This window comes from Osmerus eperlanus, chromosome 13 (assembly GCF_963692335.1).
Source record: "Osmerus eperlanus chromosome 13, fOsmEpe2.1, whole genome shotgun sequence".
NCBI lineage: Eukaryota > Metazoa > Chordata > Actinopteri > Osmeriformes > Osmeridae > Osmerus > Osmerus eperlanus.
The window spans coordinates 13,912,382-13,938,136 of NC_085030.1; the positions used below are offsets into that span (position 1 = coordinate 13,912,382).

A 25,755-nucleotide genomic window follows, 5' to 3' on the forward strand; every position below is an offset into this window, starting at 1 on the left:
TCACTCTGCCTGTTGTGATGTACTGGTATGTGTGCCTTAATACTCTTAATGTGTGTGACTGCATCTGTGTTTGTGTGTTTGTGTAGGTGTGGTTAGTGCATTTGTGGGATCACATTTGTGTGTGTAAGTGTGGTTTTTCCAGCCATCTTAGGGGGTTAGTAGCTGGCGCCCTCTGTCCTCTAGTCTAGTCTCTTATGGAGGTGTGTGTGTGTTTCTCAACCACAGTTTTTGTGCTTATTCAACTAACTAAATGCAAAGTGACAACCCACCCATCCCTCTCCTCAGGGTGACCAGGGCCAGGCTGGGCCCCCAGGACCCCCGGGGCCCCCAGGACCAAGAGGCCCTCCAGGGAACACAGGCAAGGATGGGCCCCGTGGCCCCTCCGGGGAACCAGTAAGCTGATCACATGTGTTTGTGTGAGTGTGTGTGTGTGTGTGTGTGTCTGTGTGTGTGTGTCTGTGTGTGCGTGTGTGTGTGTGTGTGTCTGTGTGTGCGTGTGTGTGTGTGTGTGTGTGTGTGTGTGTGTGTGTGTGTGTGTGTGAGAGTGAGTGAGTGTGAGAATGTGTGTCTGAGTGTGAGTGAGTGAGTGTGTGTGTGTGTGTGTGTGTGTGTGTGAGAGTGTGTGTCTGAGTGTGAGTGTGTGTGTGTGTGTGAGAGAGAGAGAGTGTGTGTTTATCAAGCCTGTCCCAGTCCTCCTAGGATCCTCTAGTGTTCTGTGGCTTACCTAACCCATCCCAGAATAGCAGCTCCACCACGGCCCTCATCTGGGTCCTGTCAGAAATGGCCACAAAGTGGTCCAACTCCCCAAACCCCAGAACCAACATACCCCTCTCTTACCCCGCCCCTCTCCCCCCTGCCCCCGCCATGGCACTGTGTGCCCCTGAAACAGATATGGCCGTACGTGAAGTTCACTGGCAGTTCGCCTTCCTCCACAAACAATGGTTCTCTCCTTTTTGTTCTTCTCTATTCCAGTCTTCTCTCCTCTCTTTTCCTCTACCCTCCTCTCCTTTACACTCCTCTCCTCCTCTCTCTCCTTCTCTCCTGTGTCAGATTTTCCTCTCCACTTTTCTCTTCTCCTTTCCTCTCTCTTTCCTCTCCCTGAGGCAGCTGATGTTCCTCCTGATCAGTGTTCTCCAGACCAGAACTTTCTTCATCTACTCTGACAGCCTTAAGCTGTGGTTAGGGGGTGAGGGGGGTGGGGAGGGGTACAGACCGGCGGGTGGAGGTGGAGGGGTGAAGGAGGTGCAGGGGGTTGTGGGTAGAGGAAAAGGAGGAGGGTAAATCAGGGGTGAAGATGTTTATCCAAGCGAAGGGTCGAAAGCTCTAAACTCTGTGCAGGCGTCATGGAGATGGAATGGGAGAGGAGGAGGAGAGGAAACGATGGATGGACACTTTAGGACAGGAGGAGGAAGAGAAGAGGAGGGGGGGAGAGAGGAGGAGGAAGAGGAGAGGAGGGGGGAGAGGAGGAGGAAGAGAAGAGGAGGAGGGGAGAGGAGGAGGAAGAGAAGAGGAGGGGGGGAGAGAGGAGGAGGAAGAGAAGAGGAGGGGGGGAGAGAGGAGGAGGAAGAGGAGAGGAGGGGGGAATGGAGGAGGAAGAGAAGAGGAGGGGGGGGAGAGAGGAGGAGGAAGAGAAGAGGAGGGGGGGAGAGTTGGAGGGGCCCGAAGAGTGAAGGAAAGGTTTAGGCTTTCTCTGATCTCATTCTCTTTAAACCATTTTTCTGGTGTGATGAAAGCAATAACTAAACTACCCAACAATACAGCATGGAGGGGGGGGGGTAGAGAGAGAGAAAGGGATATAGAGAGAGGGGGACAGAGAGAAAGAGAAAGAGTGAAGGGTAGAGAGAGGGGGGTAGATGGCGAGAGAGATGTACATGTTGTAGACAGATGTGTGAGTGTGAGAACAGCGAAGAAGGAGGTGTGCTGTTCTGTCCATCCTCACTGAGTTATACCCTCCTACATCCCTCATAACACCCTCCTAGTTCCTCATAACACCCTCCTAGTTCCTCATAACACCCTCCTAGTTCCTCATAACATAGGAGAGAAAGGGAGAGGGAGGAATAGAAGCAGGGATAGATGAGATGAGGGGAGGGGAGTAGGGGAGGAGAGAGGAGGGGAGGGGAGGGGAGGGGAGGGGAGGGGAGGGGAGGGGAGGGGAGGGGAGAGGAGAGGAGAGGAGAGGAGAGGAGAGGAGAGGAGAGGAGAGGAGAGGGGAGTAGGGGAGAGGGGAGTAGGGAGTAGGGGAGGAGAGGAGAGGAGAGGAGAGGAGAGGAGAGGAGAGGAGAGGAGAGGAGAGGAGAGGAGTAGGAGAGGAGAGGAGAGGAGAGGAGAGGAGAGGAGAGGAGAGGGGAGGGGAGGGGAGGGGAGGGGAGGGGAGGGGAGAGGAGAGGAGAGTAGGGGAGGAGAGAGGAGAGGAGAGGAGAGGAGTGGAGTGGAGTGGAGAGGAGAGGAGTGGAGTGGAGAGGAGAGGAAGGGAGAGGAGTGACACTAGATGCAGTATTCGTTAAGTGTTATCAGGAGCATGACCTGAGAGGAGGTCAATACCCTTGTATTTATAACAACATTACAGCATACACTACTTGTCCATGTAGTTGTAGATGAAGAGGCATAAGAGGCTATGAACTGAGTGTGTGTGTGCTGAAATTCTCTTGCTCAACATCAACCCAGGCAGATCTTTTCTGGCCCCTCAATGGATGACTTCACTGCAGATGTTGAAGCACCCCCACACACACACAAACACACACGCACACACACACGCACACACATGCTCGTCTGCACATGTATATGCATTCACACACATAAACATACACACATGCTCACAAAGAAACAGGTGGATAGTATCCAGCAAGCGGAAATAGAATACTCTCTGTGTGTTCTGCAGCGAAGCCTGAGACTGATCAAACTCACCTCTCATCATCCCTCTCTCTTTAACACACTCACTCACACACACACACACATACACACACACACACGCTGTTAGAGACAGTGTTCATCACACAGCCTAATGAAACACTGACATCTAGTGGAGGATGTGAGCACTGCACCCTGGTGTGTTTGAGTTGACGGTCACTCACCACTTCTCACTGTTACTCTTATTGGGTGAATGGATGAGTGAATGACTGGATGAACAGATGAATGGATGAGTAATCCTGTGCTCTCTGTTACTCTTCCAGGGCTTCCCTGGTCGTGACGGCATTGAGGTGAGTTTAAAACTGTTGGTGTGTCCTGATTACCATGATGGCATGTGATTGGTCAGTCTTTCCTCTGCGAGTGATGACATCATTTGGTTGGTTGAGTCATGTAGGGAAATGTAGTTGTATTGACCAAGCCGATCGTGTGTCTGTGTGTCTGTCGTAGGGTCCACAAGGTGCTCCTGGGAAGCCGGTAAGATGCTTTCAGATCTTTCCTCCACACACAGCACACTGCTACATAACGCTAGATAATGCTACATGATGCTACATGATGCTACATGATGTGTGTGTTTGCAGGGTGAGGATGGAGAGATGGGACACCTCGGCCTCCAGGGCCCCCATGGTCCTCAGGGTCCCCAAGGGTCAAAGGTGAACAGGATGACAGCCATACAGTCACTATTTCCTGATTATGTATCAACGTGATGTAGATCCATTCTTTCTCACACCGTGTGTGTGGTCTGTGTGTGTGTTCCAGGGAGAGCCTGGTGCAGGAGAGAAGGGCGACAGAGGCATGGATGGACTACCTGGTTTCAAGGTGAGTCTCTAGTTAACTCCAGCCCTGAGCTGATCACATGCCAGGAGGGACAACTGTTAATGTGTGTGTGTGTTATCAGGGAGACAAAGGGGACATGGGAGAGAAAGGACTACAAGGAGACATGGTATGTTTGTCCTTCTGACTTCAGTCTCCACTGGTCGCTGTTCTGATTCTGCATCAGAGCACAGTGAATTTACTCTCCTTCTACCCTTCTCTCTCTCTCTCTCTCTCTCTCTCTCTCTCTCTCTCTCTCTCTCTCTCTCTCTCTCTCTCTCTCTCTCACTCCTCACTGCCCATCTTTTTTAACGCTTTTCTTTCTCTCTATCTCTTTATGTCTCTCCTTCCTCTGGACTCTCTTTTTCTCTTTTTCTCTCTCTCTCTCCCTCTCTTCCCTCCGACCCTCCCAGGGTCATCCTGGAGAGAAGGGCTCTTCAGGCTCCTCAGAAGTAGTGGACTTCAACGGGAAGCTGCTGGATGCCTTCCAGGTGAGCTCAGGTCACCACAGAGACCATGTAGCTACCTGGTAGTGTTGTAGCTCATGGGTTTACACAGTCATGACCTCACAACCACAAAGGGGACGTCATTCAGTCATGTCATAGAAGTGATGTCATAGATGTGTGTATGTGTAACAAGGTGATGTCATAGAAGAGTATGTAACTGGGTGATGTCATAGAGGCGTCTCCGCGGAGACTAACTCTGCTCTCTCCTGGCAGGCCATCCACACCATCAGTGTCTCGGTAAACAGCTAGCACTGCATGGCTTGGTTGGTGTGATCTGTAGGCACACACACACACACACACAACATAAAACATAGTGTGTGTGCGTCTGTAATCCTCCTTAATCTAGGTCATAATTCTTGAGTGTCTGTGTTCCTCTAATTACATTTGAAGGATTAGATGTAAATCCATCTTCTCACCATGAGGCCCACATGAGTCCACCCCAGACAGCCCAATCAGGACTAACCCTAGCCCACACAGCCCAATCAGGACTAACCCTAGCCCACACAGCCCAATCAGGACTAACCCTAGCCCACACAGACCAGCTAGGACCAACCCTAGCCCACACAGCCCAATCAGGACTAACCCTAGCCCACACAGCCCAATCAGGACCAACCCTAGCCCACACAGCCCAATCAGGACTAACCCTAGCCCACACAGACCAGCTAGGACCAACCCTAGCCCACACAGCCCAATCAGGACTAACCCTAGCCCACACAGACCAATCAGGACCAACCCTAGCCCACACAGCCCAATCAGGACCAACCCTAGCCCACACAGCCCAATCAGGAATAACTCTAGCCCACACAGCCACCAGTTCTGCGTATAAGTGTGTCGGATGACTCGGTACTACAGCAGATGGCTACATGTCACTGGGCACCACATGGAGCCCCTCAGACAGGCAGAGACTCTATAGCTGGGCTTGGCCGCTTGTTGTTTGTTATGGCCTCCAGGCAGCAGTAACCACAGCTTCACATGCAATGTTTATGTGTCTGAAGTGGTGTGATGCTCCTCAGTCTAGAGGAACCATGTCATTGTACTGTTTCTGTCAACGCATTCATGTTGCACAACCCAGAATCAGGGGGAGGGGAGAGGAAGGGAGACTGAGGGAGATAACTGAATCGTTTGTTTATCTTGTGGGTGGGGATTATGATGAAGATGATGAAGAGTGTGTGTTACCATCATCGCTCCCAGATGATTGAGGACCTCCAGAACAATAGATGTTTGTAAACCATTTTTGTTGTCATGGTTTCCCACAAACTGAAAACCTGGAAAATGGTTTAGAAAGAATGATTCCCATCTCTTATTACTGCAAGATGGCGGTGAACTGGTAAGCTTGGAAAGATTTAAGTCCCATGCCAAGTCCCATGCCAAGGCCAGGCCACATACCTCAATATTACACTTAAAGATGAGACAGAAGCACTCTGTTTAGATCAGACCCGATGACTTCCTGTAATCATCCATCCAATCACAAGGATTTTGCACTTGGGAACCACTAATAGAGGATGTGTGTGTGATTTGAGATTGGTTTTTGAAACATGTGACATTAGATTAGCACTCAATTATCAGGTCAAATGTAATAGACTGCTCTAAATGGTCTCTATCTGTATGTCTGTGTGTCTGTCTGTATCTACAGGGCCCACCTGGCCCACCAGGACCTCCAGGACCCCAGGGAGAAAAGGTAAACCCTTAGTTCAAAAGTACAAAGTCCAGTGTAGACTTTGAAAACAGTGGTTCTGTCCTGGAGAGACTCTGGGTGTGTGCGCTGGGAGTCAGGTGGCTGAGCGGTTAGGGAATCGGGCTAGTAATCAGAAGGTTGCTGGTTCGATTCCCCGGCAGTGCCAAATGACGTTGTGTCCTTGGGCAAGGCACTTCACCCTTCTTGCCTTGGGGGGAATGTCCCTGTACTTACTGTAAGTCGCTCTGGATAAGAGCGTCTGCTAAATGACTAAAAATGTAAAATGTAAAAAATGTTGACGGTTCTGTGTCTGACCGACAGGGTGACCTGGGAGTACCCGGGCCAGCTGGACTGGATGGGTTTCAGGTGAGACTCCTACTGTTCTGACCTGTAGTCTCAGGGAGACAGAATTTAACACAGGCTATAATGGAAACACTCCCTTCCTGCTGTGCGTCTTCCCCAGGGTCTGAAGGGGGACATGGGGGAGAAAGGGGAAGAAGGACCCAGGGGAGAGATGGGAGAGATGGGGCTCTCTGGACCTGCGGTATGTAGAGAGAGCCCAAGAAACCTACCTTGGATCCATCTACTTGAGCTGAGAGGTTTCACTCACAGTCTTTCTATCCTCTCTCTCTCTGTCTCTGTCTCTCTCTCTGTCTCTGTCTCTCTCTCTGTGTCTCTCTCTGTGTCTCTCTATGTGTCTCTCTATGTGTCTCTCTCTCTGTCTCTTTCTCTCTTCTCTCTCTCTCTCTCTCTCTCTCTCTCTCTCTCTCTCTCTCTCTCTCTCTCTCTCTCTCTCTCTCAGGGGATGGATGGACATAAAGGAGAGAAAGGAGACTCCATACTGGAAGACAACCTGGTCAGTGCCACATACTGCCGAATCATCACTATACACTCATAGACTTGTGTCTGGGTCTGCATGCCTGTCTCACCTGGATGTTCATCAGGCTGGTTTTGTGTGTCGGCAGGTCCAGATGATTTCCCAACCTGGCCCCCCAGGGCCCCCAGGGCCCCCCGGCTCCCCTGGGTTCATGGTGAGGGACTGGGCTCTGGAACCCCTATCTAGAGAAAGAGAGGCTGTGTTCTAGAACCCCTACCTAGAGAGGAAGGTGGTTCTAGAACCCCTATCTAGAGAGAGAGAGGCTGTGTTCTAGAACCCCTAACTAGAGAGGAAGGTGGTTCTAGAACCCCTATCTAGAGAGAGAGAGGCTGTGTTCTAGAACCCCTACCTAGAGAGGAAGGTGGTTCTAGAACCCCTATCTAGAGAGAGACATTGTTTGTGGCAAACTCTAACATGGACAGTATGTGCTTGTTTCAGGGTCACCATGGCATGCCTGGTTCCAAGGTAAGACCTCCACAGAGACACTGTCTGTGGACATGAGTGTGTGCCTGATCATCAGTGTGTGTGTGTGTGTGTGTTTGTGAGAGAGTTGCTGAGTGAGTGTGTTGCTGACTGACTGTGTTTCTTAGCGTGTGTTTCTGTGTGTGTGTTTATGTGTGTGTTTGATGAGTTCCTTTGTGACTGTGCAGGGGGAGCCAGGAGACCAAATCAAGGGAGACAAGGGGGACAGTGGACCTCCTGGACTGAGGGTGAGAACCTGCTACTCAGAATCTGGATCACTGGTGACTGATGCATTTGTATACTAACAGTTCACCTAATATGTTCTGTTCTTCCTCTTTAGGGATTGGACGGTCCACACGGCCCTCCTGGAGCAACAGGATTGGTCGGTCTGCCTGGCACTAAGGGAGAGAAGGTGAGACACGCCCAGGTTATGGGTTATTGATTATTAATAGGCAGAGATGGGAATGAACGAAGTAAAAATACTTTGTGACTGTACTTAGGTCGATTGTTCTGGTATCAGTACTTCACACACATATCTGTACTTTCTACTTCTTCTTGAAAAAAAGTTTCTAAAGGTTGAAAACATATTGTCGAAAAAAAAGTTTTGAAAGGTTGAAAAAATATTTTCAGAATTTATTTTTCCGAAAGGTTACAAAAATATTTTCGACAAAAAGATTTTGATTTTTTTTTTCAAAAGGTTGAAACACTTTTCAAAAAAAGGTTTACAAAATAAGTTTAGAAAGCAACTGAAAAGTTTTTGCGTCGTGCTGTGTCTGAAAACAAAACAGTTACTAAAGGTTTAAAAAATACTTTCGAAAAAAAGGTACGTTATGGATGAGACAGAGGGAGTTAGCGATGTCAATATGACTGAGAATAGAGACATTCCTGATCACCCGTGGCCATATGCCACGCTTTTGCCATCTCTGTAAATAGGTTACTGATTGGTTTAATTGAATTAACTTTCTTGATCCCCAAAGGAATGTCGATTGACTCGGTCTATGCAGTTCACTGTGTGTGAATATAGAGTGATACAGTAGATTGAAACAGGTGTTTCTGTGTCTCCTTAGGGAAGATCAGGGGAGCCTGGAATGGATGTGAGTATCTATCTGTGACCTCCGACCTTTGATGTGACTGTGAGACTGTACCATGTGACTCCAGGGGACTTCCTGTTTACGTTTCTGAGCCGTTCCTGTTCCTGTGTGTTTGCAGGGCTTCCCAGGGCTGCTAGGAGAGAAAGGAGACAGAGGAGATCGAGGAGACAAGGTAGGAGGAGACACACACACTGAGGACACTGCACACCTGAGGACACTGCGAGACTTCCTCACAATATCTCTCTCTCTCTCTCCCTCTCTCTCCCTCTCTGTCCCCCTCCTCCCCCCCCCCTCCCCCCCTCTCTGTGTGTCTCTCTCTTAGGGTGACCGGGGGACGGTAGGGAAGAGAGGTCTGAAGGGTCAGAAGGGGGAACAGGGTCCCCCAGGGCTGGACCAGCCCTGTCCTGTGGTACGTCTCTCTCTCTCTCTCACACACTCACACACACACACACTCTCACATAAATGTACTCTTAGACACACATGCACACAGCCTCATTAAAACATTCTGAACATTCCTCCTCATTTCTACTTCATTTTCTACTTTATTTCTGTATTTTCCTCCTGTTTGCTTCCCTTCAGTGTACTGACACACTGGCTCTTGCTGCAGGATGCTGACGGGGCTAAAGCCCCCACTGAGGAGGGGGTGTCTGCCCTCCCCCCTTCCCCCCCGGCTCCTCCCTCCAGGCCCCAGGGCCTCTGTCCTCTGGTACTGTTCTGCCTGCCTGCCTGCCTCCTGCCTGTCTTTCTCTCCGCCTGTCTGTCTATCTCCCCGTCTGTTTCTCTGGCCTGTCTATTCTTACCTCTGCCTGTCTGTCTTTCTGCCGTTTTGTCCCTTATTTCTGCCTGTCTATCTTTCTACCTGTCTGTCTCTGTCTCTGCCTGTCTGTCTACACCTCTCTGTCTGTGTGGTTTTAGGGGTGGGAATCTTTTGGTACCTCACGATTCGATTATTGGGGAGACAAATCGATTAAAAATCGATTCCCAATTTTTAGCGATTTTTAATCCTCCCAAAAATAATATTACAAAAAAAAAATCCATCAATTTTTTACATTTGTGAATTGATGTGAATCGCTAGAAGCCTAAATCTCGACTCGATTTTTTCCCCTACCCCTAATTTTTTTAATGTGTTGCTGTTTCCATGAATTTGATTCACATTGAATCTTGAACTTGCACGGTTTAGATATTTCAGTGTTGTCCATGAAAAATCCAATTTGATCCTGAAAGTGTGTATTTTACAGCCTACCAGATGATACAGAGTGCTCACTGAAACAATTCAATTGTGTCCTGTACAGCAACTGAATCCTTCAATAAATATGGCAATTTATGAACATTTTCATTACTAGACACAGACTTAATAGCCTTCCAGACTTTTAGAGGATCCTTCGGGTTATCAGTGGAAACAGACATGTATTCAGAATTGACCTTCCTGAGAAGAAAAAAACACTTGTTTCTTGGTGCCTAAGTCAATCAACAACATCCATCTTGGCTGTGGTGTCTGAACTGAGGCACAGTACATGGTAAGAAAGAACATTCTGCCACTCTAACCCTCTCTCTGGTGTTCTCTTACCCCAGGGGCAGGACGGCCTGCCTATACCTGGCTGCTGGCACAAGGTGGGTGACGTCACACTCGACTACAACCGACGATTCATTGATTGATGAATTAGTTGGTTGGTTGGATAAAGGATTACTCACATGGGGCTACACGTTTGATTGATAACATCTTGCATGATCACCGGATCAGACCCAGATCCTCAATCAAACAGAAGCTGCCAGATGAGCCTAATAATGATCACATTGACAACCAATAGACAGATCAGTAGCACACCCAGCATCACTGCGAATGTTATTCTGTACAGGAACACTTAGCCTCAGGGACGCCAGAGCCTGACACTGGATCTGGGGATCCCAGTCTAGACTAGTCCCTGGGAGTCAGGTGGCTGAGCGGTTAGGGAATCGGGCTAGTAATCAGAAGGTTTCCGGTTTGATACCTGGCCATGCAAAATGACCTTGGGCAAGGCACTTCACCCTACTTGCCTCGGGGGAATGTCCCTGTACTTACTGTAAGTCGCTCTGGATAAGAGTTTCTGTTAAATGACTAAATGTAAATGTAGTCTCCATGAGTGTCCAACCAGACCAGCACTAAACAGCACTGTGTGTAGCTATGATCTGGAGGATGAGCAGTTTACAATGAAGCATGCCTTAGCAGCGTAGTCTTGCTTACGTTAGCAGCCTGTTGTTGTGACTCTGATCAGAAACCTCACTTTAGTACCAATCAACATCTCCTCTCCTCTCTTGCAGTGATGACTAACCAGCAGCATGGCACCTGTACATAATCATCTGCTAGATGCTACTTCAGCTTTGGGCGTCTGTTTTTACCCCTTTTTTATGGAAACATTTGATATAATATATTGAGATTTTTTTTTTTTCTATCAAAGACACTGTTTTGAGTCAACAGTGTTACAACGCTGGATATATGGAATGTGAGTTTTAAGTCAGGTTGAGGTGACAGTCGCACTGCATCTGCAGGGGAGAGACATGGACTCTTGACCTACAGGACATGCAGACTGTATGCTGCTGGAGAGTCTGGATTCACACAGCTGGGCTGGTGCTGTATCACTAACGGGCTCTGTCCTCTAGTTCTTAATGCTGCATGGGAGTGGTGGTGTGTGCTCTCTCTATCTCTCTCTCCCTCTCTCCCTCTTTCTCCATCCCTCCCTCTCTCAACCCCACGGATGGACAGATCTCCTGGTGTGATGGGGTGAGATGGATGGATGGAGGGACGGAGGAGTGTGGATCAGGGCTCCCTTCTCAACTCTGTGTTTCTGAAAGGAGGAGATGGCGAGACAGAAGCTAAAACGCAAGCGTCTCTCCCAGCCCTGAGGGAGAGGAGCCGCCACCGGAGATGGAAGGATGGATTGATGGGATGGAGGACGCACAGTCCTCCGTGAGAGCCGACAGAGTGATGGAACGCCAGTGTGCCAAACAGAACACTCGGACCCTCCGTTATGGAATCTCACCAGCAGGTGGCAAGAGAGAAGACTGTATTTCCACATTCACCCACGTGGAGAAAAAAAACCCTGGTTCTTGTAAAGCCATCCAGCCACAGCACCAATATTATGGTCATTACAGTCCTTCTGCATCTGTTGAGCTTGTCTCTTGGTCACAGAGCACCCTGGCACATTGCAGTGTTTCCTTGCAGGGGTGTCGTTTGTACGATATGGTGTATGATGATTTCTTATTTTGATATTTTTTATCTTTTATGTGTCTTTGCTCAATAAAGTGCATGATTATCACAAGTCACAGCCTAGATTAGCATCTCGACAGCCTTTAAACAGACAAAGGCAATAAATCACTGAACCATATATTCACATGAGATCAATATTCACCCGTATTTCTATTTTAGGCAAACTCTCCCACACTACTGTCTAATTATGTCTAATTATGAGTTCTGTTTCATTCTTGCTCAGTCATATTTCATTCCTTTGCATGAGCATCTGTTGTTGTAACATAAAGATTCATACCAGGGTCTAGCTTAAAGCTAATTTCAAAGCCATCACTGATGGAGATGTTTGCAGTGTTTAGCAAGCAGTGTTACAACTTTGAGTGTTCTTGTTACCATTCAGTATTCAACAATGAAGGTTAGTCATTAACATGAAGTGATTGTAATTAATGTGTTTTTTATTTGTAGTGAACACCAGCTGACTAAATGAAGGGGTTAGAATGAGTTTTTCCAGACAGTGTTGACGGGTCATAAAACAAGTGCTTGTTAAATGGTCTATTATTATCTTAATCTTAGTGTAAGACACATTTCTATGGGTTACTTTTACCTGGGTTCATGGACAACGGTAGGAGATTTTGCTGCTGACTTAAAGTTCCAGTATTTGTTTTGTATACAGAGTTTAGTCAGATAACGTGTAACAGATGAGGGAGGGGTTTGTGAAACACACCTGAAGCTAAGTTCTAACTAACTGTTGTTTTTGTAAGTTTTACTACACAGTGAAAAATAATACTAATTCTCAGTTGGTTTAACATTACCTGTTTGTTTTAAACACAATCATATGTCAGACAGATTTACATTTTAAGGTGAATATTATCATGACATATTCATATTTCTACATACTGTGGTTTTTCATGGTGCTTCAGTTATCTTAAGGTTTGTGTTTCTGGAGATTTGGTATTTGACACTGTGTTAACCAGTTCTATTACACATATCAATGCCACACACAAAAACACAGATTAATGCAAACATAGATATGATCATGCCAGTTGAAGATTTGTTCATGCGTTGAAATACACTATTGTACCATTTCCAGTATTATTATTTCCATTGTTCCAACGCAAGATTCAAGATTTTAAAAGCTTTATTGTCTATACTATGTAAAACTCTGCACCCGTTATTGGGCATGTTAAAGGTTGAGACAAAACAACCTTCCTCTTTGAGACAAACAAGACGGTTCTCTGACAGTACACACATAGGGTCTGACATAGTACACATAGGGTCTGACATTGTACACGTAGGGTCTGACATAGTACACATAGGGTCTGACATAGTACACGTAGGGTCTGACATAGTACATGTAGGGTCTGACATAGTACATGTAGGGTCTGACATAGTACACGTAGGGTCTGACATTGTATACGGTCTGACAATGTACACATTTATTTCTTTAGCAGACTGCCAGCCTCTCTTCTCAAGGGATGAACACTTTTGAATGGTGACACAATGTCTAAATAGAGTTTGGTGTGTTTTAACATAAGTAGGCTATCACAGTATTATTAATATTATTATTAGTTTGATTTTATGATTTTGTGTATTTGGTTGTGTGTTTGGTTGTAAAAGAATCAAGCTATTTTTGTAACTGCTCTGTATCTCATTATGTAAAATCTGGTCAGTTCAACATGTAGAGTGAAATAAATTATCCACATATAAACCCATTTGATTCCCGCTGGTTCTCTTCCTCATACTGCAGATACTCCCCAACCCCCACCTCCCTAACAGGCTTAGAGACCTGAGACAGAAGTTTCATTATGTTACTATCAAGGAAAAGGCGACCATAAAGTATTAAAATGAAGCTTGAGCTAGGTGTACAGTGAGATCACGATGGCAGGAAGAAACAAAATTAAAACAGATAATTGTGTTTGAAATATATATATTACATACGCAGTATGAGCATGATGTGGCAAATAATAGCAGATAAAGTGAAAAGAAGCCTTTGAATCCACACGGGCAGGAAAGGGTTACAGCTCGTTCTTCCCAGAATGCTTCACGGCCTGATCGACCCCTCAAATGTTCTGTATCCGGGTTAGACCTTCCTTTTCCGCTGTGCCCAAATGTGAGAGGAGCTAGGGTAACCTAGACCTCAAAATAATCTAAATCCATCCTTCAAGAAGGCACCCTTAAACTTCGCCAAAATGACCGAGCAGATGACTCTTAGGGGGACCCTGAAGGGACACAATGGTTGGGTCACACAGATCGCCACAACTCCTCAGTTTCCCGATATGATTCTGTCTGCATCCCGAGGTAAGCGCTGTTTAGCCCGCAACGGCAACATGGCTCACTCTAGCTCGAATGCCAGCGCGAACTAACTCGGTAATTCAAAAGGGAAATGACAAACTGGTGGCGATGTAGAAGAAACCTATCGGAGTTTGGTTTACTACAATGTGTGCACATTAACGGGTAATTTCGCCACCGCTCACAGGACAGTCAAACGAAACCATTTTACCGGTAACGTTAACGCCAGATAGCAACGCACTCATCCTACGCTCCAACGTCGGCGATGCTGACAACGCACATGGGGCTGTAATTCAGACACTAGGGTTTAAGTCTTCCGCGTACAATTGACTTGAACCAGCAAATTGACTCGTACCGGCTGATTTGCAACTAGTTAATGGTTTGTAGTCAAACGTTGGCACTGTATATCACGTAGCAGCCAACATTGAAGTGTACTGTCTGTGAAGGCCCATTCGCTCAATTAGCTACCGGTAGCTAGCTTTCAAGGAGTCGCAACATGGTCAACAGTGTAATTGTCAAGCGAGCTGTGTCATGTACTCCTATGCGATGCATGTCTAACGGACTATTAACAGTTGGTAGCCAGAATGTATTGGACTAACGTCTCCTCTGTTACTTCAGACAAGTCTATCATCATGTGGAAGCTGACCCGTGACGAGACCAACTATGGCATCCCCCAGCGCGCCCTCAAGGGCCATTCTCACTTCGTGAGTGATGTGGTCATCTCCTCTGACGGGCAGTTTGCCCTGTCTGGGTCCTGGGATGGGACCCTCCGCCTGTGGGACCTCACCACGTAAGTCTGGGGAAGGGGGTAAAGAAGACTGAAGAGGAAGGTTTTGAGATGCAGGGGCCATGAAGGGTTTAAGAGAAGTCTGATGAGGGGTGGAAATATGTGGGGAGGTGTAGAGAGAGAATGGAGAGGGTGGACTCATGATCTAGGTTTGTACCTGCATGGTTACTTGAGGGACTGACACACTAGGGTAGGGCTTTGGGTGAGCTGGGTTTCAGTGTGCTGGTTCCTTAGTGATGAAACTTACTAATGCCATCTGCTTCACCATGATGATAAAGAGGCTGTTTCTGAAAGCTGCCACTGCAGTAGGGATGAAATCAGATGCATCAACTGTGAAGATGCTCAAGGTTGCCTTTTAAGCAGACAACTTAAGTTCTACATATCTAATCATGTTCTGGGAAACAAACTGCCAGCAGTGTATGTTCCAAATACGGTATCCCCCCATAACCATGCTCTCTCCTCGTCCTCCCTCCTCCAGTGGCACCACCACCCGCCGCTTCGTGGGTCACACCAAGGACGTCCTCAGCGTGGCCTTCTCTGCCGACAACCGCCAGATCGTGTCTGGCTCTCGGGACAAGACCATCAAGCTGTGGAACACCCTGGGTGTCTGCAAGTACACCATCCAGGTAAGCCTGCTGGATGGGGGGGGGGGGGGGGCTGTACTGGGGCGATGTAGATCTAGGTCAGAGAACCGTGGATTATTTAGGTTGAACATCCTAACCTTTGACCTCTGTCTGCTCCTATAGGACGAGAGCCACTCTGAGTGGGTGTCCTGCGTGCGCTTCTCCCCCAACAGCAGCAACCCCATCATTGTGTCCTGTGGCTGGGACAAAATGGTCAAGGTACGTCCTCATCCTGGAGGGTTGGTCTCCGTTTAGAGCAAGATGTAAACTAGACTAGGTGGAGCCTTGTGGATTCTCCTGCTTGCTGCAGTCTGTAGAGGGGTGGCCTCTTTGGCCTGGCCAGACGTCCTACCCTGTGATTACATCGTGACATTATTTGCCTGAGCTACAGCTCTGACGACAAGTCCTGCAATGATGAGGGTTCTGGAAACCAGACTACAGCATGTATATCCATCCCATAATAAACAGCCTGTGTGGAAACACCACTAATTCCTCACTTCTCCCTCTCTCCTTCCCTCCTTCTGTCTCTCACCCCCCTCGTCCTTCTCAGGTGTGGAACCTGGCCAACTGCAAGCTGAAGACCAACCACATCGGCCACACAGGCTTCCTGAACACAGTGACCGTCTCTCCTGACGGCTCCCTGTGCGCCTCCGGAGGAAAGGTACCAGCAGGGCGGGGCTAAAGGGGCTGGAGGTCTCACTCAGCCACTAGGGGCCTGTCCTCCCATAGCTGTTCAACGGGCTCTGGAGGTCATCGTCGGGGCCCCTTGCTGGCTGGTGTTGCTGTGTGTAACGAGTGCAGGTCTCAGTAGTGATGAAACTTACTAATGCCATCTGCTTTACCGTGATGATAAAGAGGCTGTTTCTGAACGCCACCTGCACTTCAATCATGCCAACTCTGTTGGTCCACTCCTTATGCTAACACACTAAGATCAATGGAGCGTATTGGATTACCTGTGGTTAACTGCTAGGCAAACTGCAAGATGACTGTCTTGCAGGCCTTTGAGGCTGTAGTTTCCTCCTAACGGTGTACCTGGACATACACTTGTGACAGTGAACACGTCACTAACTTCCTCTCCCTCACTAGGACGGCCAGGCCATGCTGTGGGACCTGAACGAGGGCAAGCATCTGTACACCCTGGACAGTGGTGACAACATCAATGCTCTGTGCTTCAGCCCCAACCGCTACTGGCTCTGCGCTGCCACCGGACCTAGCATCAAGATCTGGGTGAGACACACACACAATGTTGTCCTTGTGTTTTTCATGTGATGAAATGGGAGAGGCCGTGATGGAAACTTTCATTTGCCAGCTGTATTTCTGTGATGATAAAGAGGCTGTTTCTGAGCCCTCACTGCCTAAACAAGACCAGTATTCAAATACGGTTACATCACATTAACAGATGTTACTGTAACATACATAGCTATTGGAGATTACACCGTAGAAGTAGTTGCTGCTCTGAACTTCATGAATCTTGTGTCTCGGGGTGCAGGATCTGGAGGGGAAGATCATCGTGGATGAGCTCAGACAGGAAGTGATCAGCTCCAACAGCAAGGCCGAGCCCCCCCAGTGCACCTCTCTGGCCTGGTCTGCTGATGGACAGGTATGCCTGCCGCTTACTACTTCTGAACATCCTAAAGCAAAATATGCAAAGGAAAATTTAAGTCTCAATCGTCATATGTTGAGCCTCGTGTAGAAAAATCCCTGGTCAGGTTCTGTCCATTTTGTCTCCCCTGTTGATTATAATGATTCACTTAAAACTTCTGATGTTCACTGGTGACACTCCTGCAAATATGAGGGGGAGATGGAGTACTGTAAACGTAAAATATTTTTGGAAGACCACATTGAAATTTGAAAACTCAATACTGGGATAAAGTTTAACCAGTTTGATCATCTTTCTCCTTCACAGACCCTGTTTGCTGGCTACACTGACAACCTGATCAGAGTGTGGCAGGTCACCATCGGAACCCGATAAGAACTTTTCTCAGAAATGAATAAAAAAAAAGACAGTTTTAAAGGAATTTTGTTGTTGTTGTTGTTGTTGTTATGACTTTAAATGGCGTGAACAGAAATGTACATTTAATGGGAGGATTGAATGGTACCAGACATGAATTTGCTTCAGATCTGCCTTAGCGGCTTCTGGAATTGTGATGGCGATTCACTGCTTATGTATGCATGTACACAAGACCCAGGGGTGCGTCCCAGTACTGCTACCATGCTGTTTGGTATGTAACGCTAAATGTTAAAACCTGGGGTTGTGGATATTGGGGGACGGACAAATCTAAAATGGCCAGGACGTCATCGACCCACGCGGCTCGCCGTCGCCATATGTATCCTAGCAACGGTTAACATTGTATGATGAAGTAGCTTGACAGTTTGAGAAACTGTAGGAACTAAAGTGAGTAAATGCTATTTCCGTTATTATGGCGTTGTAAATTAGCTCGCTGTGTTAATGCAAATTTATTTAGGTCTAAATGTCTTTGTAAACAAGTATCGCGAAAATGTTTGAAGTTGTATTCATGTCTAGTACTAGCGTTAGGTTGTCTACAGTAGCTAGCTCTAGCTCAGTAACGTTTAATTACGTTTAAAGACTTACTGTAGCATTTCAATTACGGTAGCTAGATTTGCGCTATTTTAACTATCATCTGCCTTAAATTAATCGCGTACTCTGTTGCTGGCTACCGACTCGGTGGCAGCGCGCATAGCCTAGCTACAACTGTCCTACTAGACCTAGTAGGGAAAATGGATGGAACGCCGAAGCCTCCGATGCGGGCCCCACGTATTTACGTGGAGAGAACATTGGCACTGATCAAGCCCGACGTCATCCATAAGGCCGAGGAGATCGAAGACATCATTCTGAGGTCTGGGTTCACCATCCTACAGGTTGGTCTCTGTTCACACATGTTGCGCAGCTGTCGAGACACATTTCTTAAGGTTATGTTGGTAAACAGATAGTGTAGTCAAAGTGACAAGCAGGCCCCTAACCCTAGTCTTCTGAAAACGATGTTTGAGTCTCCTGCTCAATGCTGGTCAGTTTAATGTCAGCCAAGCTACTGAATTTAGACTACTAGCTTTGGGTTTCAATTTCAGAATGTGTGGCAATGACTGCCAGAGGGCGTAGATGGGGATATATAGGTCAATGGATTTCGGTTCATCAGTAGACTTGGTCGGGGCTTAGCGCAGATGTCACAGCTGTGTCAGTATATTGCAGTTCCCTACAACAAACATTTCCTCTGCGTTGATTGTTCTGCGTATGTCTGTATGTCGTCTTAATCCTGTCCAGAAGCGCAAGCTGCAGCTGACCCCAGAGCAGTGCAGTGACTTCTATGCAGAGCAGTATGGGAAGTTGTTCTTCCCCAGCCTGACGGCCTTCATGAGCTCAGGCCCCATCATCGCCATGACGCTGTCACGGCAGCAGGCCATCGCTCACTGGAAGGCTCTCATTGGTCCCGTCAACAGCACCAAGGCCAGGGAGACGTATCCTGAATGGTCAGTTCGGTGTTGGGGGCCAACCCTGACCCCTGTAACAGGAACAGGGTTTGAGGCAGGAATGCTGCCTGCTAGTGTTTAATTTACATTTAGTCATTTAGCAGACGCTTATATCCAGAGCGACTTACAGTAAGTACAGGGACATTCCCCCGAGGCAAGTAGGCAAGTGCCTTGCCCAAGGACACAACGTCATTTGCACGGCCGGGAATCGAATCAGCGACCTTCTGATTACTAGCCCGATTCTCTAACCGCTCAGCCACTTGACTAATTAAGAGACTTCATATTAGGGGGTTCCTGAATTACATCCTATAGCAATGTCCATCTAAAAATAGATGCCTAGTATTAAGAGTTAGCAAGCAGTAACATTTTAACTACAGTCATGTTCACTGTAGCTTACTGTAACTCCGGTCAATGTGCTGTATGTGCAGCTTGCATGGTGTTCGTTGTTTTTAATGACTGCTTTGGTAACAGCCGTGTTGGATGTGTCCCACAGTCTGCGAGCCAAATATGGCACCTCTGACCTTCGGAATGCACTGCATGGCAGCGAAGCATTCTCCTCTGCAGAGAGCGAGATCAAGTTCATGTTCCCCAAGTGTGAGTGAAACAGACCGACACGCCTCTCTCTCTCTCTGTCTTTCTCTCAAACACACACAGCTAAACACAAAAGAGAACAATCTCTTCTCGTCCGCACTAGCCATGCTTTCAACATGACACACACTGAAGTATTAGTATTACATGTCTCTGTGTAGTGATGTGTGTGTGGGGGTGTGTCTGTCTCTGTGTGTGTGTGTGTGCGCGTGTGTGTATCCAGCCGTGATTGAGCCCATCCCCATGGCAGAGGCGGCTCAAGACTACCTGTTCAGGTTTGTGAGCCCCACTCTGCTGAGTGGACTGACAGAGCTCTGCAAGCAGAAGCCTGCGGACCCCTATGTGAGTAACACAGCAGGCCCAGCACCCTGACAGACGCCCAGAAGGCTGTACTATAGACAATATAGACACTGACCCGTAATACAGGGCGCCAGGACTCATCAGGAGCAAGGTCATTGTGAATAGGGGATCATAGGTAGCCCATGCAGCACTCTCTGACTCACCTGTTTGCATCCGGTCTTTGTTGTTTGTTTGTTGTTGTTTTTTCCTCCTCTGCTCATCCAGACCTGGCTCGCTGATTGGCTGATCAAGAACAATCCAAACAAGCCGAACGTGAATGACGGAGCAGAGTGACAGCAGAGCTCATTGATAGAGGACAACATCTCGGTTTTAATTGGTCAAGGGGATAGAATGAACTGCTCTCTGTCTTCACAGATCTGGTTACTATGTATTGTTTTAAAAGGAAATTAGATGGTTAGTGTAACGATGATGACATAAGAGTTTAATAGTCTGGGTTGGTTGACTACACATATATTTATGTGTTCTGTACAGTATGTTAGTGCACAGTTAGGGTTATGTTTTTTACACTGACATGTTCTGACTTGATCGAATGTTTACAAAATCTTATGTTATTGCTGCAAATAAAATTTGTTTTTATTCACTGTCAAGTATATATATTTAATGACATTTTCAATGCAACATGTGGCCATTTCCTGATCTTAACAGGTTGCTCTAAAGTTCTTTTAGTTTTGCAAGTCGTTGCTCCAAGAATGTACCCAAAAGCAGAAAAGGTACTGAAAGTTCCAATGTGTAAGGGGCGTCTACATTTGTTGTGAAAAATGAATGGGTGTCTGCAATTGGTGCTGGCTATGATTGACAGATTTTGGGATCAAATCAAGGGCTCAGTAGCTGAAAGGTCTTTTTTTTTGTACCGGTACTATAAAACCAACCACGAGTTGGCGTTGTATGGGAGAATCCATCTTGAAGAGCCTTCTCCGATTGTGTGATCAGTAAGCAGCTATTTGTGGCTTATTTTGCATCTATATCGCTTGTTTTCATTATTTAAATTATTGTGTAAGTATAATTATACTATCTGGTTGCATTATTGTGTATTTGACAAATGCTTGCCATTTCTGTTTCTGTAACAAAACGCATTAGCGTGCGCGGCCTCTGCATTACGTAACTATGATTTGAGTGGTACGTTCATTGGTTTATGAGCGCGATACAAGCTTGTTACATTGTTTCTCGGTCTCAGAGAACGGGATACTTTCTGACAACATTGTTTCATTATGCGATCGCAACGCCCCTTCCTACACCGAAAACATGGCTTTCTGAGAATGTATGGGAGACTGTCTTGCCTGCCAAAATGGTGGGGGGAAATGTATGCATCGGCATAGCATAAATGGCGAAGCATGTACTGCTAGTGGGGGTTACATAATGGTAGCTCTTTTGTAACGTTATTTCGCTTTATTCAGGATAGAAAGGGAACATAATACAAAATGTCTGACACCGAGCAACAGTTGATGGAAACATCAGAAAACGGACACGAAGGGGAAGAAGCAGAGGATTTTAACGGAGCCGGGCCCACGGAAGAAGAGACCGAAGAGGCGGTGAATGAAGGCGAAGAGGAGGCAGTGCCCGAAGCTTGTGCGGACGAGGGTGTTGAAGACGACGGGGTAGAGGAAGAGGCAGAGGCAGAGACGACGGAAACACTCGAGGGGGAAGAATCGCAGAACGGTGCCTCTGAAGGCGGACAGATCAACGCCAGCAAAGGCGAGGAAGATGCGGGGTGAGTAGAGCGATGGGTGGTGTTCAGATCAGCAGAGCTCTAATGGGTCGCCTTCTCTCTTTGTTCAGTCGGGCTTTGTGTTGGCGCCATGTGCGAAGCGAAGGGGGGATGGGCACTTTAGACAGGCTGCAAATGTAGCGCCCCGAACGATTAACATCATTCTAGGGGAGATTAATTGGGCAGTGTTGCGAGATCCTTTCGACTATAATAATTTTTAAATGCCATAGCTTGTAAGCAAATGTAACGATGGTTATAATCAGTGTTGGTGCCCTCTGCATGTCCACCGATAGGGGACTATAAAAACAGATGTGCAGTGTTTCAGAACGCCCCCTCCCCCCATTTAATAGGATCAGTCAAATTAATTAATCCCCTTTTTTATTTATTTTTCTTCAGGAAAATGTTTGTCGGTGGTCTCAGTTGGGACACAAGTAAGAAGGATCTCAAAGACTACTTCTCTAAATTCGGTGAGGTGACAGACTGCACCATAAAGATGGACCAGCAGACAGGCAGGTCAAGAGGCTTCGGGTTCATCCTCTTCAAAGAAGCGGTCAGCGTAGACAAGGTGAGCAGGCCTCCTAAAATGAGAAAGTTTCAATAGTACACAATGTTCTGGTGCAAGTCATTGGCCAGCGCATGGCCAGAACTGGCTGTTAACCTCATGTGGACAATCGTACACTAGTGGCGTGTACCACAGGATGTAAAAGTGTCCATAGTACACAATGTTCTGCTTAATAATGAGAAGCTGTGGGTCATTGTGACCACTGGGAACTGCGGTGGGGTTGTCTTTCCTGAGTGGAGTGTCTGCCTCCTACACTAGGTGCTGGAACAGAAGGAGCACAGACTAGACGGCAGACAGATTGACCCCAAGAAGGCCATGGCCATGAAGAAAGAGCCTGTGAAGAAGATCTTCGTAGGAGGCCTCAACCCAGACACAGACAAGGACGTCATCCAGGAGTACTTTGGAACCTTCGGAGAGGTACATTGTGTTGCCTCCTGGTATGAAATGCGCTATATAAATAAAATGTGATTTGATGCGGAATGCTGGGCCGGGGGGGGGTCGTGTGGATATGTCGTGTTTGAGAAGACTCTCACGCAGGGAATGGGAAAGACTGCGCCAGCCAGGGTTGACAGCGGCGTTGAACGGCCGTTGTGTGTTTTCGCCCTGTGCTCTTGCAGATCGAGACCATTGAGCTACCTCAGGACCCAAAGACGGAGAAGAGGAGGGGGTTCGTTTTCATCACGTACAAGGAGGAGGGTCCAGTGAAGAAAGTGCTCGAAAAGAAATTCCACAACGTCAGTGGATCGAAGGTGAGCCGCCCACAAGGGGACCAGATGGGTGGGCCCACTGTGGAATGTGCCAGGACTGTGCCAGTGTGAAAGCTTTCTTAGCCTGGGGCTAAGGGCAGTTTGAAAAGCCTAACACTGGCACAATCCAGGCACATTCCACAGTGGGCTAACCCCGACTTTAGCCTAGTCCTGCTCCGGCGAGGGGTTAGCTCGCCATCCCCTGACAATTGGCTGAACACAGGGCTTTAGGTTAACCCTGGATTAACAATGCGTGTGTGAAAATGGGCTTAGTTATCCCCAGGGGGTCAACTCTTAGCATAGGGCTATCGTGGGCTGATAATATGCAGTGTGACATGGCTGAGGGTGGTCCAGGTGACCTTGGGGCAGACGCAGAAAGTCCTGCTGTAAAGCGTTGTCTGTGGCGACCGGTTGTCTGTGGCGACCGGTTGTCTTCAGGGGTGATGAAGTAACAGGAGACACTTTGGCTGTTACCTGACAAAGATGCATGAACAACATATTCCTGTTCAGTGAGCCCGTGTTGTTCTTGTTCCAGTGTGAGATCAAGATCGCCCAGCCCAAAGAGGTGTACCAGCAGCAGCAGTTTGGTGGTCGTGGAGGACGAGGAGGGCGAGGGCGAGGAGGTGAGGAACACCAAGCTGTAACTTAAGGGGGGAGCTGAGGGGCACGAACACTAAAGGAGGATAAATACAGTTATTTCTGGGGTCCACAAAGCTATTTGATGTCAGTCTAGCCGTCTGTTTGGACAAGATTCCAACCTGACCCGGTTACTCGTGTAGGGATTAGGATTAGTTTATTACATGATAACAAACCCCAATTCCTTGATATTCAAAGTAATGCAACGATAACCAGCCTGGCTGTGGTGTAGATGTCCTGCTGACACACCCCCTCAGTCTGTGCTGGAACTTTGCCAGATGGATGATACAGGGCTTGTAAATACAGCTTCCAGAATTATATTTAGATCTGTTAGTTTGAAAGTGATCGTGGTAAGCTGCTGGTGTGATCCTTCGAGATTACATTAACCTTTAACCCCTGCCGCCTGTACCGTCCTCAGGTCAGGGTCAGAACTGGAACCAAGGTTACAACAACTACTGGAACCAAGGCTACGGTAACCAAGGTTACGGCTACGGGGGACAGCAGGGCTACGGCGGATACGGTGGCTATAGCAACTACGACTACTCGGCTGGTTACTACGGCTACGGGGGTGGTTATGACTACAGTAAGCGCTAACCGCCCAAAAAAAAAAAAAACGTCAACAAAAAACAACAAAACAAAACCTTAAAAAAAAAAAAAAACTGAAAAGAACCTTTTGTTGGTCCTTTTGTGGTTCAGAAGAACTCAGTCCGTTTTTCTCTTGTCCTCCCAGACCAGGGAAATACAAGCTATGGAAAAACTCCAAGACGTGGAGGCCACCAGAGTAGCTACAAGCCATACTGATCACATGTAGTGCAGGTATGCATTTTTGCATCATCTATGGTGATATGACAATCTAGCTGTAACCATTTGTGCCTTTTTGACTCCAAAATTTCTCCATCTAGTCTTAAACCCATTCAAACGTGCGTTCTAGGGGGCTTTAAGGGGGGGTGGGAGCCGGGGAGGTGGGGGGGTAGGGGTGTCATTAGTGATGGATTCATTCCATGTGCCGACCATCTAAGATGCATCCCTACTACACTACTGGATCAATAAGGGTTGAGGTGGTGGTGGATAGGGCTGGTCAGTGGGGGCCCGAGGTGTGGCAGCTAGACGTCATGTCCCTTTGGATGGTCACCCTCCATGTGTGTCTCGTTACCTGGCCTTGTTCCAACTCATAACTCATAAACGTCATGGTGTCTTGTCTTCACTACTAAAAAATTTTTTTGCCACTGGTGTTTTCTCAGTAACTGTGAGCACCATTGTTTTCCCTCTCAAGGTCTAAAGTAAGATAGGAGGATGATCCCGTGGTCCAGCCACAGCCAACACGGGGTCTGGCTTTTCCTTTGGAGTTGGCAGAAATTTGGACTCATGCTCCATTTGTACAAATCAAGTGAGGAACTGGGGAAGCAAATGTCACTTTTCCACTTTTTATTTTATATTGTTTAGTGTCCATTTACATTTCCAGCAATGGAAGTGTTATTTTTACTGTACTTTTTGGTACCTTTTTGAATCTAATGTATTGTATGGTTGTATTTTACATGTCTACTGGAATTACCAACAAGCAGGAGCAGAGCTTTCAAAGCTTATAAAATAAAACAATTTAGTTCTTTTTTTTTTTTTTCCTTTGGTGTTTCTAGACTTAGATTATTTGTTCCAGTGCGAGTGTTCAGACCCAGGTTGCATGGCTTCAGAGTGGGGTGAGGCAAGATGAGGGATTTAAAAAACGAATCAAAAGGTTTCATTGTAAGCTTGTCTAGTGAATGTTTGCAGTTGGCTAGTAGACAAGGACAACCCGCAATTGTTTTTTGGCTTTTAAGGAGATTTATTTTATTTTTTTTCCCATCTTGTGTAGTTTTTAAAGTGGCTTTACTAGTGTTACTACGACGACCGAGCGCAAGCCTGCTTATGTACGACTGGATACTCATTCCTCTAGTGTCTTGGGCAAATTGGTAGAAATAAACATTTGGTTTATATTACACGTGGACCCTTTTGTTATTATTTATAAACCTAATGCTAATGTGGTTAATGTTAAATGCTTTAACTGTTAAATGGCTTTCTTGTCTTTATTGGTAATGTTAAATGCTCTGCTGATGCCCCTATGGGAAGTGGAGAAAGAGAAGTCTTCGCTGGCAGCAGGATAACTGGTCAGAATGGGTGACAGTTGAGTTCGTATCCTCGCCCCACTAGCTGATTGAAACCTGCTATATGTGGATGGTAAAACGACAGCACTGGGTGTGTTTTAGAGGTGACTGATTCCAGGATGTAGTCGTTGTCCTCTGGTAAGTGTCTCCCCTCACCCTACCCCCCATCTATGGCTCTTCCTGCCCACAGTGAAGTCTGTCATGTGACCGTGTCGCTGAGGGCGGACACTAATGGATGCAATAAGGTGTTTGCTGTGGTCTACTGAGCAGATGTCTCCCCTTTT

The 25,755-nt window shown here is 47.2% G+C and overlaps 4 protein-coding genes across 6 annotated transcripts; all 4 read left to right on the plus strand.

Annotated features, from left to right (window-relative positions):
- The first annotated feature begins 194 nt into the window (after nt 1-194).
- On the plus strand, nt 195-12,921 carry LOC134032880 (collagen alpha-1(XXIII) chain-like). The gene is made up of 23 exons (XM_062476936.1): nt 195-200; nt 286-393; nt 3,171-3,197; nt 3,355-3,381; nt 3,486-3,557; nt 3,664-3,723; nt 3,803-3,847; nt 4,131-4,208; nt 4,437-4,460; nt 5,857-5,901; nt 6,220-6,264; nt 6,362-6,442; nt 6,701-6,754; nt 6,864-6,929; nt 7,214-7,240; nt 7,426-7,485; nt 7,578-7,649; nt 8,305-8,331; nt 8,447-8,500; nt 8,651-8,737; nt 8,936-9,034; nt 9,901-9,939; nt 11,158-12,921. The coding sequence occupies exons 1-23, from the start codon at nt 195-197 to the stop codon at nt 11,206-11,208; spliced, it is 1,254 nt and encodes a 417-aa protein (XP_062332920.1). The 3' UTR covers nt 11,209-12,921.
- Nucleotides 12,922-13,625: 704 nt separating this feature from the next.
- rack1 (receptor for activated C kinase 1) lies at nt 13,626-17,268 on the plus strand. The gene is made up of 8 exons (XM_062476429.1): nt 13,626-13,849; nt 14,459-14,630; nt 15,106-15,253; nt 15,374-15,469; nt 15,801-15,911; nt 16,337-16,477; nt 16,740-16,850; nt 17,157-17,268. The coding sequence occupies exons 1-8, from the start codon at nt 13,741-13,743 to the stop codon at nt 17,220-17,222; spliced, it is 954 nt and encodes a 317-aa protein (XP_062332413.1). The 5' UTR covers nt 13,626-13,740; the 3' UTR covers nt 17,223-17,268.
- A 492-nt stretch (nt 17,269-17,760) lies between these two features.
- On the plus strand, nt 17,761-20,271 carry nme5 (NME/NM23 family member 5). The gene is made up of 5 exons (XM_062475927.1): nt 17,761-18,130; nt 18,531-18,736; nt 19,230-19,330; nt 19,548-19,666; nt 19,889-20,271. The coding sequence occupies exons 1-5, from the start codon at nt 17,990-17,992 to the stop codon at nt 19,955-19,957; spliced, it is 636 nt and encodes a 211-aa protein (XP_062331911.1). The 5' UTR covers nt 17,761-17,989; the 3' UTR covers nt 19,958-20,271.
- Nucleotides 20,272-20,529: 258 nt separating this feature from the next.
- hnrnpaba (heterogeneous nuclear ribonucleoprotein A/Ba) lies at nt 20,530-25,306 on the plus strand. 3 transcript variants are annotated; one of them, XM_062475925.1, is made up of 9 exons: nt 20,530-20,613; nt 21,079-21,392; nt 21,786-21,954; nt 22,210-22,368; nt 22,569-22,700; nt 23,233-23,320; nt 23,752-23,916; nt 24,064-24,149; nt 24,607-25,306. In XM_062475925.1, the coding sequence occupies exons 2-8, from the start codon at nt 21,103-21,105 to the stop codon at nt 24,132-24,134; spliced, it is 1,074 nt and encodes a 357-aa protein (XP_062331909.1). In that variant the 5' UTR covers nt 20,530-20,613; nt 21,079-21,102; the 3' UTR covers nt 24,135-24,149; nt 24,607-25,306. The 3 variants fall into 3 exon arrangements, with proteins under 3 accessions (XP_062331909.1, XP_062331908.1, XP_062331910.1); XM_062475924.1 differs by having other exon boundaries at nt 20,546-20,677; XM_062475926.1 differs by lacking the exon at nt 24,064-24,149 and having other exon boundaries at nt 20,546-20,677.
- The last annotated feature ends 449 nt before the right edge of the window (nt 25,307-25,755 follow it).

Coding starts and splice junctions, on each gene's coding strand:
- LOC134032880 (XM_062476936.1), top strand. Junction 6,755..6,863: donor CCATACTGGAAGACAACCTG/GTCAGTGCCACA, acceptor GTGTGTCGGCAG/GTCCAGATGATTTCCCAACC. Junction 7,241..7,425: donor ATGGCATGCCTGGTTCCAAG/GTAAGACCTCCA, acceptor GTGACTGTGCAG/GGGGAGCCAGGAGACCAAAT.
- hnrnpaba (XM_062475925.1), top strand. CDS start 21,103: ATGTCTGACACCGAGCAACAGTTGATGGAAACATCAGAAAACGGACAC. Junction 21,393..21,785: donor AAAGGCGAGGAAGATGCGGG/GTGAGTAGAGCG, acceptor ATTTTTCTTCAG/GAAAATGTTTGTCGGTGGTC. Junction 23,917..24,063: donor CGGGGGTGGTTATGACTACA/GTAAGCGCTAAC, acceptor TTGTCCTCCCAG/ACCAGGGAAATACAAGCTAT.
- nme5 (XM_062475927.1), top strand. CDS start 17,990: ATGGATGGAACGCCGAAGCCTCCGATGCGGGCCCCACGTATTTACGTG. Junction 18,131..18,530: donor CTGGGTTCACCATCCTACAG/GTTGGTCTCTGT, acceptor AATCCTGTCCAG/AAGCGCAAGCTGCAGCTGAC. Junction 19,331..19,547: donor CAAGTTCATGTTCCCCAAGT/GTGAGTGAAACA, acceptor GTGTGTATCCAG/CCGTGATTGAGCCCATCCCC.
- rack1 (XM_062476429.1), top strand. CDS start 13,741: ATGACCGAGCAGATGACTCTTAGGGGGACCCTGAAGGGACACAATGGT. Junction 15,912..16,336: donor TGTGCGCCTCCGGAGGAAAG/GTACCAGCAGGG, acceptor CTCCCTCACTAG/GACGGCCAGGCCATGCTGTG. Junction 16,851..17,156: donor CCTGGTCTGCTGATGGACAG/GTATGCCTGCCG, acceptor TCTCCTTCACAG/ACCCTGTTTGCTGGCTACAC.